The sequence below is a fragment of the Oryctolagus cuniculus genome, chromosome 12 (genome assembly GCF_964237555.1).
Source record: "Oryctolagus cuniculus chromosome 12, mOryCun1.1, whole genome shotgun sequence".
NCBI lineage: Eukaryota > Metazoa > Chordata > Mammalia > Lagomorpha > Leporidae > Oryctolagus > Oryctolagus cuniculus.
The window spans coordinates 23,280,423-23,301,044 of record NC_091443.1 but is presented as its reverse complement, the minus strand read 5'-3'; the positions used below and the strand labels follow the sequence as shown (position 1 = coordinate 23,301,044).

At 40.8% G+C, this 20,622-nt stretch overlaps 1 protein-coding gene across 9 annotated transcripts in view; it reads right to left on the bottom strand.

Annotated features, from left to right (window-relative positions):
• The window catches only part of DDHD1 (DDHD domain containing 1), an 84,796-nt gene that overhangs the window by 46,499 nt on the left and 17,675 nt on the right, over window positions 1-20,622 (bottom strand). For 5 of the 9 annotated variants that reach the window (XM_051822194.2, XM_051822195.2, XM_008269666.4 and 2 more), the window contains exons 2-3: window positions 5,619-5,792; window positions 5,008-5,028 (exon numbers count right to left, since the gene is read on the bottom strand). In XM_051822194.2, the coding sequence (XP_051678154.2) occupies window positions 5,008-5,028; window positions 5,619-5,792 (195 nt within the window). The remainder of the gene's footprint in view (window positions 1-5,007; window positions 5,029-5,618; window positions 5,793-20,622) is intronic. The other 4 variants (XM_008269665.4, XM_070053651.1, XM_002718250.5 and 1 more) reach the window with 1 other exon arrangement.

Sequence of the window (20,622 nt, the reverse complement as noted above, 5' to 3'; positions counted from 1 at the left end):
CAGTTTCCTGGGAAAATGTTTCTTCTTTCATGCGCCCTCTGGTCAGTTACTCAGGAGGAGATGAGCCACTCAGACCACGAGACACTTTTCAACCAAAAATTTGTTAGGAAAAGGCTGCCAAGGCTTCATAGAGACATCAACCTGAGACTTTACTACACAAAAAAATAAACATTGGGCTGTGTAAATCTAGTAGTAAAAGAAATACAAAGCAATTCCATGTCTACTAAAAGAAATCCAACAGAAGACCTTATAAGGACCATGTGGCCACAGTAAAAACATACAAACACTTTCAGAAAGTACATAAGTACAAAGACTTTCCCTTCTACACAAACAGTATGTTTTAAGGATTAAAAAAAGAGAAACATTCCGATACACAGCAAAAAAATAATTTCAAAACAGAAAAACATGTTCACACAGCAAACATGGTTCTTCACCTTCTCCTCCCATTTCTTCTTTTCCCTTGAAAGTCACTTGCTTTATCTGTTACACATCCTGAAGCAGAGCTTAGTTTTCTCCAAAGCACAGCCCAGAATGAGGGGCACTGCTGTGCGCAGAGGAAAAGCAGGACTCGCGGTCAGCAGTCGGGGGCCACAACGCAACGCTCAGTGTTCTCTTTTCACAAAAAAGGATTTCAGGAAATCTTATGCAGCATTAGCTAAAGTATGCATAAACTCAAGATCCACCTGAAAATGCTAATTTGTTAAACAGGAACATTTAATAAAAGTGTTCTTTTTATCTATTACAGTCTAATACAACAAGGCAGGACATTTAAAATACTAAAAATATGTGCAATAAATCTCTCAACCAACTTTTCTTCTTCATTAACAATTGAGAAAGCAACAGAATACTCAAAACCGGGTTGCCAAAGACACACTAATCCCTAGGAGAGAAAAACTCAGTTACTTTCTATAAAAGCTGGCAATCTGGGAAGTTCCAGCCCCAGGGAAATAGCACTGCACATTTCAAAACTGTAACAAGGAAACTGGCCATCTTTCTTAGATCTCAGAGAAATTAAGTTAGGTAAATTTGCAAAATCACAAAACTAAAGGCTAGAAGGTAGGTTCTTCTTAGAAAGAAAGCTGACTAAAAAGGTTCCCACCCCCCTACCCCATCTTTTTTTTTTTTTTTTTTTTTTTTTTTTTTGACAGAGTTAGACAGTGAGAGAGAGAGAGAGAGAGAGAGAGAGACAGAGAGAAAGGTCTTCCTTTCATTGGTTCACCCCCAAATGGCCGCTACGGCTGGTGCTGCACCAATCCGAAGCCAGGAGCCAGGTGCTTCCTCCTGGTCTCCCATGCGGGTGCAGGGTCCAAACACTTGGGCCATCCTCCACTGCCTTCCCGCCTGCCCCATCCTTATTGAAATCTGAAGTGCTATTTTCACAGTATGGGATTATCCTTATCCAGTAACAATGACAGAATACACACTTTCCCCGCCACATTGCTAAATGTTGTAAACCCGTGGGAGCCATCCATACCTGTGCTGCCATAATGTCCTATATTAGCCAGTAATGCCCTTCTTTTACCTTCAACCTATATGTGAATTTACACTACAACATGACTCTAGTAGACGGCATAAAGTCAGGGCTGGCATTCTTATCAGATCTGTTAGTCTCTGCCTTTAATAGGAGTATTAGCTCGCTTATATTTCCTGCAGTGTTGGAGGCGGTGGTGAGTTTATAGGTCAACCATTCTTTCATCCATTTTTCCCTTTTGCCCATTGTTTCTTTTTTCTTCTTTTCTTGGTTTCTTTGGATTAATTGGGTATTTTTCAATATTTCATTTTAATTCCTCTGCTGGCCTTTATTGTTTTGGTGTGAATTTGAGACTTAACAGAAAATAGCAAAAATAATACATGGAGTTACCACATACTCTTCACCAGCTTTCCCTCACATTAGCATTTTACTTAAACTATGACATAATTACCAAAACTAAGAAATTAACATTGGTACGATACTATCAACCAACATGTACACTTTATTCAGATTTCTCCAGTGCTTCTGATGTCTTCCTGTTCAAGGGTCCGATTCAGAGTATCATATTGCATTCTGCAGTCCTGTCTTCTCAGTCTCCTCTACCCTGTGACATATTCTAAGTCTTGCCTTGTCTTTCATGACATTGATAGTTTTTAAAGAGTACTCATCAGTTATCTTGTAGAATAGCTCTTAATTTGAGTCTGATGATTTCTCAACCATTCAATTGAGATTATTTATTTTTGGGCCAGAGATGTGCAGCACTAACCCATCTGCTTGAACCAGGAGCTGGGATAAACTGTAAGTAAATGAAACACTAATCTAGTACTAGATTTAAGTATTTAGCAAATCACTTATTTGAAGACCTCATTTCATCTGTCTGATTCTCTCCTTATGAAACAAAAGATTTTCATAGGTTAGGCTGCTAGAGAAAATTTTTCCAGCCTAGGGAGAGGAGTGGGAAAGAATCAATTTTTCATTTTAATTTGCATAGAACTAAATTTAGAATAAAGCATCTACATCACAAATAGTGATTATCTTTTTGTGGGCTATCACAAAACCAAACCTTCAATAATCTCTTTAATCAATGCTCATTTTGAGATTACTAGGAAAACACTAAACACACCCAAATCAATTTGTGAAAATAGCTACCGTATCCACACAGCAAGGCCAGAAAAACAAAAACAAAACAAAACAAAACAAAAAATTCTTATGTTAATGTCCCTGAAGGCAAGGACTCTAGTTGTTTTTAATCTCCCAGGGTGCTTAATAATAATCTCTATGATATTTTGAAATTATTTAAAATTATTAAGTGGGATTTTTCTACAAATTCTTATCTGAACAACTCCACTGCACGCTGATCACTGCTTTTCCTTATGCCAATTCGCTTCTCTGTAATGTGTACTACTGTCTGTCTACTGTGTACCTCATATCGTACTTACTCTTTCATATCTCTTTTCCTCTGTCGGCTTTGCTTCTCTAACAGGTTTGAAAATCCTTGAGAGCAGCTACCCTGTCTACTTCCTTTACAACAGTAACTAAGCACAATGCTATGTGCATAGGGGCATTCAAAAGTTGCTAACCACCTGCAGTCAAGGCTTTATCCCCCATACATGAGAAAATTTAGGTGGAGAAGGTATTTTCTCCCCTCAAACTGAGAAAGTACAATATTTCAGAACAAACAAAAGTTTCTTTTTTAACCTTTATAGATTTGTGTGTGGTATTTTCCTGCAGCCAGTGTCTTTTTAGACAAAATCTTCCAAGTTAAATGTCACATATTAACCTAGAAATGTGTTTAATATAAAACTGAATAAATGAGTGAAAATTATATACACTGAATTGAACTTACAATCTGTTAATAACAAAATATTGAATATTTAGATATCAGAGTATATTTAAGAAAAGCAATTTTTTCTTCTACTGAAACTCAAAGAATCACTTTTAAAAGACTATAAGGCAAGAGTTTAAACAGCTTAACCATTTTGTTACTATCACTCAAAAATGTACAACATATATCCTAAAAGATAGCAGCAACAACAACAAAAGAAACCATTATTTCCTAGACTGACACCCTGGAATCAACACAATCACATATTCTCAAATCAAACTGAAACAATCTACTCACACAAATCATTCTATGTGTTAACAGTAAGGAATCTAGGTGGATAAACTGGATTTGTTAAGGTGAACTGCCACGTTCAAGGCAGAAAACTTAAGAAGAATTAATAGAAGTGAAAATGAATCCAGAACTCAGCCTTCTCTAAAAGCAATGAAATTATTTATGGTAAACAGTGGCTCATTCAAACACTATGAAGTAGGCCTAAGACATTATTCTGGTACCAGTGATAGGAGGTTACAAAGTATTTCAGTAACTAATATAGTGTCACAGATATAGAAAACATGCTATTCTTCCTAGAACCAGAGCAAATTATTATTTCTACGGCAATTGGCATGAATGGTGTTACAGCACTTAGACTGAACTGCTCTTTAGATATTGATATGTAAGAATCTTTAGCTTTATTTTTTTTTTTATTTATTTATTTTTTTTTTGACAGGCAGAGTGGACAGTGAGAGAGAGACAGAGAGAGAAAGGTCTTCCTTTGCCGTTGGTTCACCCTCCAATGGCCGCCGCTGCAGCCGGCTCACCGCGCTGATCCTGGCAGGAGCCAGGATCCAGGTGCTTTTCCTGGTCTCCCATGGGGTGCAGGGCCCAAGCACCTGGGCCATCCTCCACTGCACTCCCTGGCCATAGCAGAGAGCTGGCCTGGAAGAGGGGCAACCGGGACAGAATCCGGCGCCCTAACCGGGACTAGAACCCGGTGTGCCGGCGCCGCAAGGTGGAGGATTAGCCTATTGAGCCACGGCGCCGGCCAATCTTTAGCTTTATTTTAACAGTGAAATATGAAATACTCATATCTGATTCTGCAGATTAGGAAAGTGAGATTATTTAGAATTCCTAGAGTACAGCATCTATACATAATAGAAACTTTTATTATATAAATATTACATTTAATTGCCAGTCCATTCACAAGTCACACTTCCCTAAATTACGCAGACTTTTAATCAATTAGATACAAAAGTCATTTTACTTTGGTCTAGGCTAACTATGCAATTTCCTTGTTTATGACACATGTGCATACATGTATGGCCAGAATAAGATAACAGAGAGCAAAGAGTAGAAGAGAAAAACATGGGATGTTAGTAACAAAAGCAGACAAAAAAATTTCCAGCTAATTTAATGCTTACTGTTTTCCCATTGGTTACATTATAATAAACAATTACTTCCAACCACATGACATGTTTTCTCAAGCTGCCTCTGTAAACTACCTTATCAATATTGAGCTTTTCTGCTTTATAGATGTTTCACGAGGGAAAGGAAAATAAATCATTCAATTCACTTTTTTAATTCCCAAGATTCAGTAGGGCTTGCCAAGAAACCTCCCAAATAAAGGCAAGCATGGATGAAGAAACGCTTTAAGAAAAAAAAAAAAAGGTAAAGAAATCTACAAATTCTAATCTACCTGTACAGTTATACTCACCAGAATAGTTGATCCCACTGCCTGCAGTAAATGGAATAATAGAATTTTTAACTTTACCACATATATTGAAGTTTGCTCAAGACTCAGACATAAAACAAAAACATGGCAATCTTGGCTATTACATGATATTTTAAACTACTGCAAACATAGCCAAATGCTAGGGAAATGTAATGAGCAGGTTGTTTCAAATTAAAAACAGATATGGTTATCAATAGGATTCAACTAAGAGATCCAAAAAGTAATTATATTTTTAGCTTCAGAAACAGAAACATTAAAATATTAACAAAACTGTTCTTTATTATCAGGACTAGAACTTATTTGGCAAGTTTAACTTTGATTATTAAAAAGTACTCATTTAGAGAGTATATTATAATAATTTGTACATTTATAGTAAATTGTGCTAGCATCAGGCCACTGAGCATTAAGTAAAATAAAAGTTGAGATAGTTCAGAAATTCATAATTTTTAATTCTAGATTAATAATCAGGTATTTTGAAGAATCCAAATTTTATAAACTCCCAAACTTCCTGAACTACCATATCAAACATATGAACTATTCCAAAAGCTGCAAAAATTCACATGATTTACAGAACAGGTACTGACTGGTCTTACCATCTTTTCCGTCTATGGATTTTGACACTTCAATATCAAAATTTTCCTCCATCTGCCGACCCTTAAAACAACTGAGATGCTCCTGCTCAATTAAGTTACTTTCTTCTTCTTCTAGAGGCTGCCAAGTACCATCAATAAACCACTGTCCACGCATTACTGGTATTTTATCAGCCTCTGAAAAGAGAAAACGTAGAATTATACATTTTACAATCCAACATTCCAAAAAAAGACACATAGTAGCCACAATCACATTTGGCTACTACTCTCACAAAAAAACCTACTTTTAAGACTCAATACATGATGGCATTGTGGCATAGCAGGTAAAGCCACCGCCTGCAGTGCTGGCATTCCATATGGACACTGGTTTGAGTCCCAGCTGCTCCACTTTCCATCTATCTCTCTGCTATGGCCAGGGAAACAGTACAAGATGGCCCAAGTCCTTGGGCCCCTACACCCTCACAGGAGACCTGGAAGAAGCTCCTGGCTCCTGGCTTCAGAGCGGCTCAGCTCTGGCCGCAGCGGCCATTTGGGGAGTGAACCAGCGGATGGAAGACCTCTCTTTCTCTTTCTCTTCCTCTCCCTCTCACTGTCTGTAACTCAAATAAATATTTTTTTTAAAAAAGACCCAATACAATCATTAAAGTTTTAAAATACAAATTTGCAGAGTTTATAATTTTTACAACAGTTTATTTACATTAAATAAATAAACTTCTGTTATGTGAATATTAGCATCAGAAAGTCAGAGGAATAGTTATCTATACAATTGAGATCCTGAGCAACCAAAACTAGTAAGCTAAAGGGTTAAGACACGTTTCACACAAGGCTTTGGGGATGGCTTCAGTGTCTCAGAAAATCTTGATAAAAAAAACCCCAACGTATTTATTTATTTATTTGAAAGTCAGAGTTACATGGAGAAAGAGAGGCATAGAGAGAGAGACAGAAAGAGAGGCAGAGAGAGAGAGAGAGAGGCATACAGGCAGAGAGAGGCATAGAGGCATAGAGAGAGAGAGAGAGGCATAGAGGCATAGAGGGAGAGAGGGGGAGAGAGAGAGAGGGGCATAGAGGCAGAGAGAGGGAGAGAGAGAGAGGCAGAGAGAGAGAGAGAGAGAGATGTTCCATCCCCAGTTGTCCGCAACAGAGCTGCACTGATCCGAAGCCAGGAACCAAGAGCTTCTTCTGGGTCACCCACGTGGGTGCAGGGGCCCAAGCACTTGGACCACCTTCTCCTGCTTTTCCGGGCCATAGCAGAGAGCTGAATCAGAAGTGTAACAGCCGGGACTCGAACCGGCGCCCATATGGGATGCTGGCACTGCAGGCAGTGGTTTTACCCAGTATGCCACAGTGCCGGCCCCGCAAAAGTAGTATTTAGAACTAATATATGTGGTAGTAGTGTGCTGTACTTCTTAGGGCTGTTTGGATATTTTAGGCTCCCAGTTAGTATATAAGAATAAATGGAATTGTTAATTATAGTAACTTCTTTACCTATTTTAAAAAAATTAATCAAGAAAAAATTTTTTGAATAACATTTCTTTGACTACACAATTCCTAAAGGCCTATAACTTTTAGATGTTACTTTAAAAAACCGTCAGTTTTTTAAAATTTATTTATTTATATGCCCACCCCAGTTAAGTCACCTTGATTCTTTAAAAATGTATTTTTAAAAGAAAAGCAAAATTAAATCAAAGCAGAAATAACAAAACCCTAAAAGGAAAAGGAAATGAAACAAATGAACCCAACTATGTAGGAGGGCTGACAATTTAATCATATAAACAGTAATGATTTCAAGTGAATTTTAAAACAAGTAACTTGTACATAAATATCAGGAAATAGCTATGGACAAAAAGAACTGCAGTAAATATGTAATTAGCAATAATACTGATATTGTGACTTTGACACTGTAGGTTAAATGTGTCAATTTCATTAATATTAGGAATTCAGATTTGTAGCACTGGATGAGAAATAAATATAAAAATAAAAGAAATAAGTCCCTTAAAATTACAAATTTCAATTAGTTATGTCAGTATGAGCTAATAATGATGTACTTTCTCTTTAAAAAATGACCTAGCTGCAAAAGACATTGAAACAAAGATAAACCCAGTGAAGGTGAGAACTTCTAATATAAAAACTGTGATCTCCAGTATCATTTTCCACAAAAAGGAAACCAAGAGTCCTTGAAGAAACAGCTAATTTCAGCTCTGGGCCAGGAAATGTACTTCATGGATAGGGAAACCGTTTTTCTCCCAAGGGTGGTACGAATATTTCTAACATAATTCGTGGGCCACACAAAATTATCAACTTAAATATCAGCCTGGTACAGATCTGTCGAATTCTGTGTCTCACCTGTGGTTGCCTGGCAGACCCAGGCCTTAGCCTGCCACGGGGCCAGACCTTCCCCACCCCTGTAACCAGATGATCTAGAAACATCTGGCCATACAAGACTTATACTGTCACCTGCAAAGATTTCCTGTATGTGTTTGTTGCTTCCTGCATTCAGTTGTATTCTGCTATCCCAATCCTGGGATATCTACAGTTTTCTGTGCTATCTTGCACAGAGATACTAAAACATATTATATCTCCATTATAAATTATGGCTCTTAAAATTCTAAGTATACTCCGTCATGGTACTGCACTCTCAAAAAAGTTTTTTGCTTAGATTGTACACTTTCGAGACTGCGATTCCTGATCTCAACATTTCCATCTGCCTTGATATTTTAACCTTTTAAATCACCATGTTTTATTTTAAAATTTATTTGAGAGGCAGAAACAGAGATAGAGTGAGAGCACGCTCACCCATTTGCTGGTTCACTCCCCAAACACTCACAATGGCTCCAGGCTGAGTCAGGCTGGGCTAGGGTCCTGTGTCGTTCCTCCACGAAGAAGGGGAGCGACACTAGGCCAGCGGCTGAAGCTGGGAGCTCAGTCCGGGTCCCCCACAGAGATGGCAGCACTCACTCACTCAAGCCATTGCCTGCTTCCTCTCTGGGTCTGCATTAGCAGGAAACTGGAGTCAGGAGCTGAAATGGGTTTTAAATCCACACACACTCAGATGGGAAAATGCATCTTATACCCTAGGGCAAAATGCCTGCCCTCTCACTGTGTTTTAGATAGGTCTCTTGTATGCAGCACAGAATTGGGTTTTGCTTTATGAAGCCATGTACTTTTTTTTTTTTTTTCATTTAATAGGTAGATCAAGTCCATTTATGTTTACTGATATGACTGGTTTGTCTGAACTCAACTTTGTATTCTTTTATATCACCACATGTACTATCCATATGTAGTATTTTTGCTCTTTGTGATACAGGTTGAGCATCCCTAATCCTAAAATCCTAAATGCTCCCAAACTGAAACATTTTCAGTAAAATTTCCTTTCTGATGTAAAATGCTGCTTTACTGTAGCTTTCTTTTGAATATTGTTCCTATTTACTTTATTTGAGAGGCAAAGAGAGTGTGAGTGAGTGTATGTGTGTTCTACCCCCAGTTCCCACAGTGGCTGGGCCTGGGCCTGGGCCAAAGCCAAGAGCTGGGAATGCAACCCAGATCTCGATGTGTATGGCAGGAACCCAATTATCTTTGCCATCAGCACTGCCTCCCAGAGCTTGCATTAGCAGGAATCTGGGATCAGGAGCTGAAGAGGAGAATGGAACCCTGGTACTCTGGTGTGGGATGTGGGCATTTTAAATGGTATCCTAACAGCCAGGGTAAGTGCCTGCCCCTAAGTATCAATTTTAAAAGAATTATTTATTTATTTTGAAAGAGAGTTACAGAGAGGCAGAGGAAGCAGAGGTCTTCCACCAGCTGGTTCGCTCCTCAGATGGCCACAATGGTTGGAGCTGCGCTGATCCAAAGCCAGGAGCCAGGAGCCTTCTCTGGGTCTCCCATGTGGGTTCAGGGGCCCAAAGACTTGGGCCATCCTCCACTGCTTTCCCAGGCCATAGCAGAGAGCTGGATTGTAGAACAGCCGGGTTTTGTACTGGCACTCATATGGGATGCCGGCACTGCAGGTGGTGGCTTTTCCTGCTACGCCACAGCAGCAGCCCCCCTAAGTATCATTTAAAAAAAATGTATTTTACTTATTTGAAAGACAGAGAGATAGAGAGATGGGGGGGAAGAGACAGAAAGGAAAAAAGATAGATTTTCCATCTCCATCAAATGGCTTCAACAGCCAGGGCCTGACCAGGCTGAAGACGGGAGTCCAGACCACCATCTGGGTCTTCTCTGTGGGTGTCAGAGACCCAAATTCTTGAACCATCTTCTGCTGCTTTTCTAGGCACATTAGCAGAGAGAAGAAGCAGAAGTGGAGGGGCTGGGGCTTGAACTGGTGCTCCGATAAGGGATAGTAACATCATGGGAGGATGCTTAGTCCACTGCACCACAATGCCAGCCTCTACATATTGTTTTTAAGGACTCTAATGAAAAAGTCTAATTTTCTGTTATTAGTAATGTGATCTTCCCCCAGAAGAACCAGGGGGAAAAAAAGGTTTATCTTTAATATCCAGCAGTTTCAGGATAGTGATTTGGCTCACCGGAGTCTCCCAAAGACTTATCTGGGACACCAGCATCTGTCATCAGGGTGCCTGGGTTTGAGTCCCAGCTCCACTCCTGATTCCAGCTTCCTGCTAATTAATTCACTGGGAGGCAGCAGGTGATGGCTCAAGTACTTGGGTCCCTGCCACCCACATGGGAGACCGAGACTGACTTCCTGGCTCCTAGCTTTTGTTTCTGGGCTTGGCCCAGTAACACCTGTTGCGGCTCGCCATTTTGGGGGGGTGAACCAACAGATGGGAAATCTCTCTATTGTTCAAATAAACAAATATGGAAAAAATTTAAAATCTAGTCATTTTCCTAGGCTATGTGTAAATTATTATGGATCAATCAGTTCAAGGTGGGACATTTTAATATGATTATTTCCATTTTCTTATTGTTTCTGCAAGGTTTCCAGGCATTATGATTTAATTAGTTTTCTTCTACCAATTTGTTTTTCATCTTTAGGGACTCCAATTGTAAGTACTGTTTTCTTTTGTCTGTATTAAATTTCAACACATTTCTTTGAAGGTATTTACTTTTGCATCTCCCTTTCATTCTCTTGGTTGTTCTTCCTTGCATCAGTGGCCTTATTAGACTCTTATTTGATCCTGTTCTCCCTTGGTACCTTGTAATTAATGTATACTTTATTTCTGGGATGGCACTGCCTTTCTCTTTGCCTTCTTTCTGGAGTTCCACCTTCCTGGGCTTTTTTCTTTTGTTGTTATACTCAATTTTCTGCTCCTAAATCTGCTTCTTCTAGTATGTCCACAAATTTGAGGATATTTTCACTGGAGTGTTGAGACAGAGCTCACTTTGGTTCATATTTGCTTTTTGGACAAGAACTGTTTATTACCTGGAATGCTTTTACTCACATTTTCTGTACTCCTCTTCAAGCAGTTTTGTACAGCATTTGATACATTTGTATTCCTGGGCATTTGTGGATATGGGTCTTAGTTAAGGGATATTTCCTTCTGTAGATTAGCAAACAGGAGCTCCTCCAATGGATGAAGCTGTGGTGGAGCTGGTAGGTGGGGCATGGGTCGCTGCTGTGCTGTGTGTCTCCCTCACCTCTCCAGGACCTTCACTATTCTTCTCCCCTCCTTGCCCAGCTGCCGAGCCTCCCAGAGGGGCTGCCTTTTCCGGGTCTGCTCTTCCAAGGAGCAATGCTTTCTGATTGCTCCTACTTCTAGGCCCTGTTACTTTCACAAACCTCCCCTGGAAACACATCTCTCTCTGCTTCTAAGATCTGTTTATCTATCTGAAAGGCAGAGTTACAGAGGGAGAGTGAGATCTTCTATCCACTGGTTCACTCCCCAAATAGCTGCAAGGGACAGACCTGGGCCAGGCCAAAGCCCAGAGCTTCTTCCGGGTCTCCCACATGGATGCACGGACCCAAGCTCTTTGCCATCTTTGCTGCTTTTCCAGGCAAATTACCAGGGAGCTGGATCTGAAGTGGAGCAGCCAGGACTCGAGCCGGTGCCCATACGAGATGACAGCATCACAGGCAGTAGTTTAACTCACTATGCCACAATGCGAGCCCCTAAACACATCTTTAATTACCAAGTCCTAGGTCTGTGTTTATATTGTAGCAGCTAGTGTTGGGAATTTCCTCCTCCTGAGGGTGATCTTCTCTGTGCTATATTTTAACCTCTGCTCCTTTCTTCTCTTTTTTTTCTTTCCTCTCACAGTTGCTTAATCTTCTCCCTGTCCCACTCTCCACACTCATAGGTTTGAAGCAGTAACTGGAGTTGTTGTAATTTGATGTATTTTTTTTTTTTTTTGACAGGCAGAGTTAGAGAGAGAGAGAGAGAGAGAGACACACACACAAAGCACTTCCTTTTCCATTGGTTCACCCCCCAAGTGGCCACAATGGCCCGGCGGGCTGCGCTGATGTGAAGCCAAGAACCAGGTGCCTCTCCCTGGTCTCCCATGCAGGTGCAGGGCCCAAGCACTTGGGCCATCCTCCACTGCACTCCCGGGCCACAGCAGAGAGCTGGACTGGAAGAGGAGGAACTGGGACAGAATCCGGCGCCCCAACCGGGACTAGAACCTGGGGAACTGGCACCGCAGGCAGAGGATTAGCCAAGTGAGCCGCGGTGCCGGCCATAATTTGATGTTTCTTAAGTGAAGACAATTGAAAGTGTGTGGCATCATCCACCTGTAATGTCAAAGGTGCGAGTTATGTATGGTTTGTGTGTATGTGACTGTGTGAGGAATCTTTTTTTTTTTTTTTTTTTTTTTGACAGGCAGAGTGGACAGTGAGAGAGAGAGACAGAGAGAAAGGTCTTCTTTTGCCGTTGGTTCACCCTCCAATGGCCACCGCGGTCAGCACGCTGCGGCCGGCGCACCATGCTGATCCGATGGCAGGAGCCAGGTACTTCTCCTGGTCTCCCATGCGGGTGCAGGGCCCAAGCACTTGGGCCATCCTCCACTGCACTCCCAGGCCACAGCAGAGAGCTGGCCTGGAAGAGGGGCAACTGGGACAGAATCCGGCGCCCCAACCGGGACTAGAACCCGGTGTGCCGGCGCCGCAAGGCGGAGGATTAGCCTAGTGAGCTGTGGCGCCGGCCCCTTTTTGGTTTTATGGCTTATACGAGAATTAGATTTCAACAGTTGCTATTTATTACCTTCCAGAACCAGAAACTCATTTCATTGAATCTCAACAATAATCTTAAAAGACAGGTATTATTTTCCCGGTTTTACAAATAGTAAGCTGAGTCTGAAACTAAGTAACTTTCTCAAAGGCATACAGCTAGTATGGCAAGAAGACTGCAACCAATGTGTGACTACAGAGTTCATTCAAGCTCTCTATTACACAATGCAACCTATGTTCTCGAACAGGAAGGACACCTTTATAGCAGTCCCCCCTGGAAATACAGGCTTTTTAGCTGAACCACAAATAGCCATGGAACACATTAGCTTCTAGAGGAAAACAAAGCAGAAAACAAACTTGTTCCTCCACACGTGCTACCTAAGTAGTGAATGGCACACCCACAGTGTTCAGCCAGTCACACAAGGTAAAACCTGGAAATCATCCCAAACGCCTCCTTCTCAAACACTTCTTACAACTGTAACTGGACACTAGGTATTGACTGTGAAATCTAAATCATCCTGAAATCCATCTCTTACTCGACAGGCCTACAGTTATAACTGAAGTTCAAGCTCTCATCATTTCCTGCTTGCTTTATTTCAATGTCTAAATGCAGCATCTCTAGTTTAAATTCCACAACATTCTTTTACCACCACCAGACGATGCTTATGTACAAATGTGTATGAGGCAGCAGAAAAACACACAGGTATATAAAAACCCTTCACTAACTTGCAGAAGGAACAGGCCATCAAGGAGAGACGCACCTTTCTCTGAAGGGAGGAAGGAACCTCCACTGTGATACGGCCTTGACTAAACAAGTTCAGAGTCGCTGAACTCAAGGGGCTTCCATAGCCTAGACAGCTCATAGCAAGAGTCTCAGGTGATTGCTGACGTCATAAATAAGAGTGCCAATTGTTAAATCAACAACCGGAGTCACTGGGTACATGCTCCCCATGTAGGATCTCTGTGCTTAATGTGTTCTACTATGAAACTTAAAAAACAACACTACTAGTCGAACAATACCCTATACCTTGTGCGGCTGAGTACAGCCTGTTGAAATCCTTGCTTAGTATATACTAAGTTGATTCTCAGTATATGAAGGTAATTGAAAATGAAACTCGATGAAGGGCGGGATGGGAGAGGGAAGGCCACGGGAGGGAGGGAGGTGGGGGGGGGAGCCACAACAATACAAAAGTTGCACTTTGTAAATTCATATTAAATAAAAAAAAAAAACTATATAACAAACAAAAAAAAAAAAGAAAAAGAAAAAAAAAGAACTTAATACTTTACCCTTTACCCTTTTAGTATTTTTTATGTTCTACTTAAAACTATTGGTTAAACTCTGTAATTAATACACAATTACTCTTAGGTGTTTAATTAATGCTATAACTAGTACTGAAATAGTATTTTACACTTTGTGTTTCTGTGTGGGTGCAAACTGTGGAAATCTTTACTTAATATATGCTAAATTGATCTTTTGTATATAAAGATAATTGAAAATTAATCTTGATGTGAATAGAAGGGGAGAGGGAGTGGGAGAGGGGAGCATTGTGGGTGGGAGGGAAGTTATGGGGGGGGAAGCTATTGTAATCCATAAGCTGTACTTTGGAAATTTATGTTCATTAAATTAAAAAAAAAAAAAAGAACCCAATCCATCTTTCTAAGTATTGCCAAAGAATCATTCTAAAATACAAAGGCATGTTATTCCAATACTAAAACTGTTTTATGACCCTTTACTGATTTCCAGATAAACTCCAAGCTTCTTAAGATGGTACTTAAGGGGCTGGCACTGTGGCATAGTGGGTAAATTTAAGCCACCGCCTGCAGTGCTGGCATCCCTTACGGGCACAGGTTCGAGACCTGGCTGCTTCACTTCCACTCCAGCTCTCTACTGATGGCCTGGGAAAGCAATGGAAAGATAGCCCAAGTGCTTGGGACCCATGTGGGAGACCCAGAAGCAGCTCCTGACTCCTTGCTTTGGATCAGCTCCAGACACTGCAGCCATTTGGGGAGTGAAAGAGTGGACTGAAGATCTCTATCTGCCTCTCTGTAACTCTGCCCTTCAGATAAATCAATCTTTTTTTTTTTTTTTTTTTTTTTTAAAGAGATGGTACTTAAGTTCCTCATGTTTTTCCTGTGACTGCCTCCTTCAGCACTCCCCTGCAACTTCAGTATGTAATCATCTACCAAACATCTGAGCACCTGTCACGAACTAGGCATAAAGATGGTTTGCAAAATGCACTGTGCTGGATCTTTCTTTTTTAAAAAAATTAATTTATTTGAAAGGCAGAAGGACAGAGATGGATAGATCAATCTCCCATCTGCTGATTCACTCCCCAAATTCCCTCGGCATTTGGGGCTTGGCCAAGCTGAAGCCAGGAGTTGGGAACTCAATTCTGGTCTCCCACATGGGTGGTAGGGACTCAAATACTTAAGCCATCACCTGCTGCCTCCCTGCACACACACCAGTGGGACGCTAAAATCCAGCGGAGGCCATGGCTTGACTCTAGGTACTCTTGGGTGCAGGCATCCCTACTGGCATCTTAACACCTGCACCAAAAGCTCATACTTGCTTTCTAAAAATTTATACAGTGAGATCACAACACAGGATATACTCTTTTATTCGGTTTCTTGAGTCAGTTATAAATGTGGGATTATTTTGACAGTTAAAGTACTTGCCAAATGTGAGTGAGAGCTATGAGCGATGTTCTTGGCCTAGCTACATCTACCATTATTCTAAATACTGTGGAATAATATACATCACCAATAATCTGCCAGTTATATCCTGTAATAGACACTGAATCCCCAAGCTGGGAATCTGTCCTCCATGGGACTCAGTCACATACAGGTAGCACTCTCCTTTTAGGAAAGGGCTCCCCATTTACACTGGCTCAGACCACACACCAGGCTGCCCCCATCCTTGGGTCCCCTCCTAAACCAGTGTGACCTTAGAGTCCCACACTAACCATCACCCCTCAAGGTCATTCTCACCCTAGTTGGCCTCCTGCTGGCTGTGCAAAAACTTCTCATCAGCCTGGACTCTGAGGTTCCAGATCAGGCTGTCTCTGCCTAATGAGGGGCAGTGGGGTAGAAGGAAAAGAAGGGAGAGCTAAAGTATTGGTTCTCAGTTACCTGGTTTTGGTCCCCAAAGGACCCTTGGTAAGATGGTAAGATTTTTCATAGTCACAACTGAGAATGGAAGCAGTGCTACCAACCCTAATAGGTATAAGCCAGGGATGCAGCTGAATAGCCTATAATGCAAAAGACACAACCTCTCTCTCCGACTCACAACAAAGAATTATCGGGTCCAAAATGTCAACAGCGCTGTGGCTGGGCAACCTTGGACTAAGAGTACCTTTTAAAACAAACACTTATCTTTTCAGAGCTATCCATACTTCCAATTATCAAATTCCAGAAGGTATTTTACAAAAACTAAAAAGTCCAGAGATGTTATGTTTATACAGTACTGTTGTAACAGAAGACAAAACAAATTTATATATAAACAGTGTAATCCTGTTTTTGTACAACCCACACATTCAGTAAGTAGTTAAAAGAAATGGAAGAATGGAAACTAGCTGTTACTAATGAGTATCTCAGTGAGGTGGGAATATAAAACTTTGTTTTTACCTTATATATTTCTGCAATGTTTGGTATTTTATAATGCACATGGGTTAGTTTTACATTAAGGAAAAGGAAATTTCAGAAGGACTGCTGGGTGACCATCCTCTATTGCTCTCCCCTGTTCCTTTTAGCAGAATATCAATTTAAACAGCTAAAGGATTATTTTATTTTTTAAATATTTTTATTTATTTATTTGAGAGGTAGAGCTACAGACAGAGGGAGAGACAGAGAGAAAGGTCTTCCATCTGATGGTTCACTCCCCAAATGGCTGCAACCAGAGCTGGACTGATCCAAAGCCAGGAGCTAGATCGGAAGAGCAGCCCGGGACATGAGTCAGTGCCCTTAAGGGGTGCCGGTGCCACAGGTGGAGGCATAGCCTACTACGCCACGGCACTGGCTCCTAAAGGGCTACTTCTAACCTCCTTCCAGTCTCCTGTGCAGCTAGGGTTGGCCATGTGACCCAGTAGAAACTGCCAGGTAGAATAGCTTTTCCAGCTGCTCCTCCTCCTTTTCTGCCACCTGTACACCTTGAACTCCTGAAAAGACTAAGTCACCTACACAGATGGTTACTCTTTCTGTGAATAACAGAAGGAGGTTCTGCTCCTGACTACGGGACTCTAGGTACCCACACTTCTCTTATGTGGACAGAAATACACCCATTTGTGTCCCAGCCACTAGTATTTTAGATTTTTTATTACGTGTAGCAGAATCTAATAATAACTGATGTATACCTGTACATATATAGTTTTTAAACCTCACCTCATTTTGTAGAAATAGAATGGCAATGGCCGGCCCCACAGCTCAATAGGCTAATCCTCCGTCTGTGGCGCCGGCACACCGCATTCTAGGCCCGGTCGCTCCTCTTCCTGTCCAGCTCTCTGCTGTAGCCTGGGAAGGCAGTGGAGGATGGCCCAAGCACTTGGGCCCTGCACCCGCACGGGAGACCAGGAGAAGCACCTGGCTCCTGGCTACGGATCAGCGCGGTGCGCTGGCCACAGCGCGCCAGCTGAAGTGGCCATTGGGGGGTGAACCAACGGCAAAGGAAGACCTTTCTCTCTGTCTCTACCTCTCTCACTGTCCACTCTGTCAAAAAAAAAAAAAAAAAAAAAAAGAATGGGCAAAATCTGGAGACATTTGTCACATGATGGACCACGGAGAAAGGCACCAAGGAGAAACCTTTCACAAAGCTAATGTATATAAAGAATATGTTGGGATCACAGAAGCACAGTATTACTTTTTTATTTGTAACAATATTCATTGGAAATCAATTTATGCCTTCTTCCTGGAAAATGAATACCAGGTCAAGCCATTGAACACAGCAGTGGCCTCTAACTGCCACGGAACACGGAGAGAGTGAGTCCTGGGTAATGGTGACATCATGAAGCTCTGCCAGCTCTGTCACAACGGTGTCTATCACAGGGTCTGGAGGGCCCAGGTTCAGCCTCCTTAACTCCCTGAATAATTAAAAATGGCTAAACAAAGCTGATGTAAATTTAATGTAAAGACAAGCCTAATCACTGTCACCTATGTACCAGAAAATGTTCTCTTAATTATAACTTGAAAAAATTTGATTAACACATCTGTACAATTTTATGGGGCACAGTGCAATGTTCCAGCATATATACACAATGTAAACCAATGCTAGACAAGTCATGATTAAAGAAAGGCCTTTACTGTAATCAAAAGGAAAACAGATTCTTCCTGACTGGAAAATAATCCTGACATCCATTCCCACTATGAACATTTCACTTATGCAAGTACTTCAGTGGATCTGATGTGTAGGGAGGGAAAAATTCATAATGATGATATTTATGTATAAAAGTCCATTCTTACACATGAGTTAAAGGAAACAACTATGAGTTCTAAAGGCCTATTTTGAGCACTTTTTATATTCATACTGGGTTTTGCAATATGCTATGTTGAGAGAGGAAGGATTGAGGACCTGTTCTTCAGGCTTAGCCATGCCCCTTTAGCTTGACCCACTGGGGTCACTGGTCACTGCTGCAGAAAACCTACAGCCTAACTCTGACCATACTAGACCTCAAGAGGAAGAAAGTCACAGATCTGGGGAAAGTAAGAATTGGTGGAGCACTGGTATTCACAGGAAGAAAAAAACCAGCAAGCATTAAGAAATAAGCAAAGTAGGGACTAGTGTTACAGTGAAGTGGGTTAAGCCACAGCATGCAATGCAGCATCCCATATCAGACTGATGGTGAGTCCCAACTATTCCACTTCCCATCCAGCTTCCTGCTATAATGCACCTGCGTCCCTGCCACCCACATGCGAAACCCAGATGGAGTTCTAAGCTCCTGGCTACAGCCTGCCCCAGCCCCAGTTGTTGAGGGCATTTGGGGGTGAATCAGCAGATAGAAATCTTTATCTCTGTGTCACTCTGCCTTCTAAATAAATAAATAAATCTTTTAAAAAATGAGATAAGACGATACAAGAAAAGGAGAAGGAGATATGCAAGCAAGAAAGGGAATTTAGAAAACAAAAAGGCTGAAAATTAAGGAAAAGGCTATCACTCATTCTTAAGATTTGTGGTAAATTTATAACCTGGAAACTCTGAATATAATTCTTAAAGAATTAATGCTATGAATAGTGTATAAGAAGCCTACTCAAACCATTTCCACCAAATCACCCTTTTATAATGTTTTCTTGTAGAAAAATGCCTTGAGTTATAATGTAGGCCATCCGGCATATTTTTCTGTATTAGGACAGAACCTATATCCCATAAACATTTGCATTTTTTTAAAGAGTAGTGAGGATGGCAGGCAATGGTAATACCACTCTCCCTTCTTCCTTGCAGCCTGTGCAACACCAGAGGCAGCAGGACTCTGAACTGGAAACCCAAATTGGCAGTGATTCCTGGCACATATGAAGACATGACTTAAAAAAAAAAGCTGTTCAGTATTATTAAGAAAGGACTAGGTAACTTGGTATTTGTGAAAGTATATTTAAATTTGTGTATCAAAATAAGTACATTTAACCAGCCAAACTAAGAATTTTTTACTTCAATGCTTGACACGTAATACATACTAAATTCATATTTAAAAATAATTCATGTTTTTAAAATATGTATATATATAATTTTTATATATAGTTTCAGTTACTCAGATATAATTTCTTTGCCTGAATTCTCATAAAGACTAGTCTAATGCCCTAGTTATCAAGATGATGTAATATTCCAAATGATCAAGTGTCCCAAAAGCTAACAGTCCAACCCTTACTACACAGACTCCTTTCTAAAGTATGTAGCACTTTCTTTATTAAACAAATTATTCTGACTATAACTTCAGGTTTTTTACCAACTGCTTTAGTTTATTGTGAAAGGGAGCCTTGTTGCAGAAACTCCAGATGCTGCAGTGAGAGCACTGGATTGAATGGATTTTGACCATGGGAGATATCTACCCCCACCACCAACTGTGCTCACTGGCAATGTTTCACTCCCAGATGAGTTTAAGAAGTTACACTGATTAGTTCAACATGGATGGAGCTATGTTAAATTAATGGCTGTATCAAAGTCTTTTGAGACAGCTCTTTCCACCTCCATTCCTAGGTATAAAATATAGAGGAGTTTTTGCATATTTGCACAAGGAGACATATAGAAAAATGTTTATTAAAACAATGTTTATAACAGCAAAAAACTGCATACAATCTAAATTTCCAAAGAAGAAAATAAAGATTCATGCAATGTAATACCACTATGCAGAGAAAAAAAAACCAAACAGCTACAGTTATATGTGTCAGCATAAATTTCAAAATCTTAAATGTCAACAAAAACACAGGTTGGATGGAGCTGTTTATATACAGTTACAACAAGTGAATAACACCAGTGGCATAAAAACCCAAAAAACATGCAGCTAACACGTCTTGGCCAGTGGTTCAGAGGGAAGTGCTCTATACTGGAGTGCCTGAGTTCGAGTCCTGGCTCCAGCTTCTTGTTTAACGTAGGTCCTGGGGAGTAGTGGTGATGGCTCAAGTAATTCTGTACTTGGCACTCACGTGGGAGATCAAGACTGAGTTCCCACCTCCTGGCTTTGCCTGGCACAGACACAGCCAATGTGGACATTTCAGAAGTTAAGCAATAGAACTCTCCATCTTCAATAATAAAAATAAATAACCACTCATGGGACTAAACATCAAATTTAAGATGGTTACTTTAGAAAGAAGAGAGGAATGGGAGGAGCCAGAGAAAATTTCATTTTATTTTTTAAGATTTATTTTAGGGGCCAGCGCTGTGGCGCAGTGGGTTAAAGCCCTGGCCTG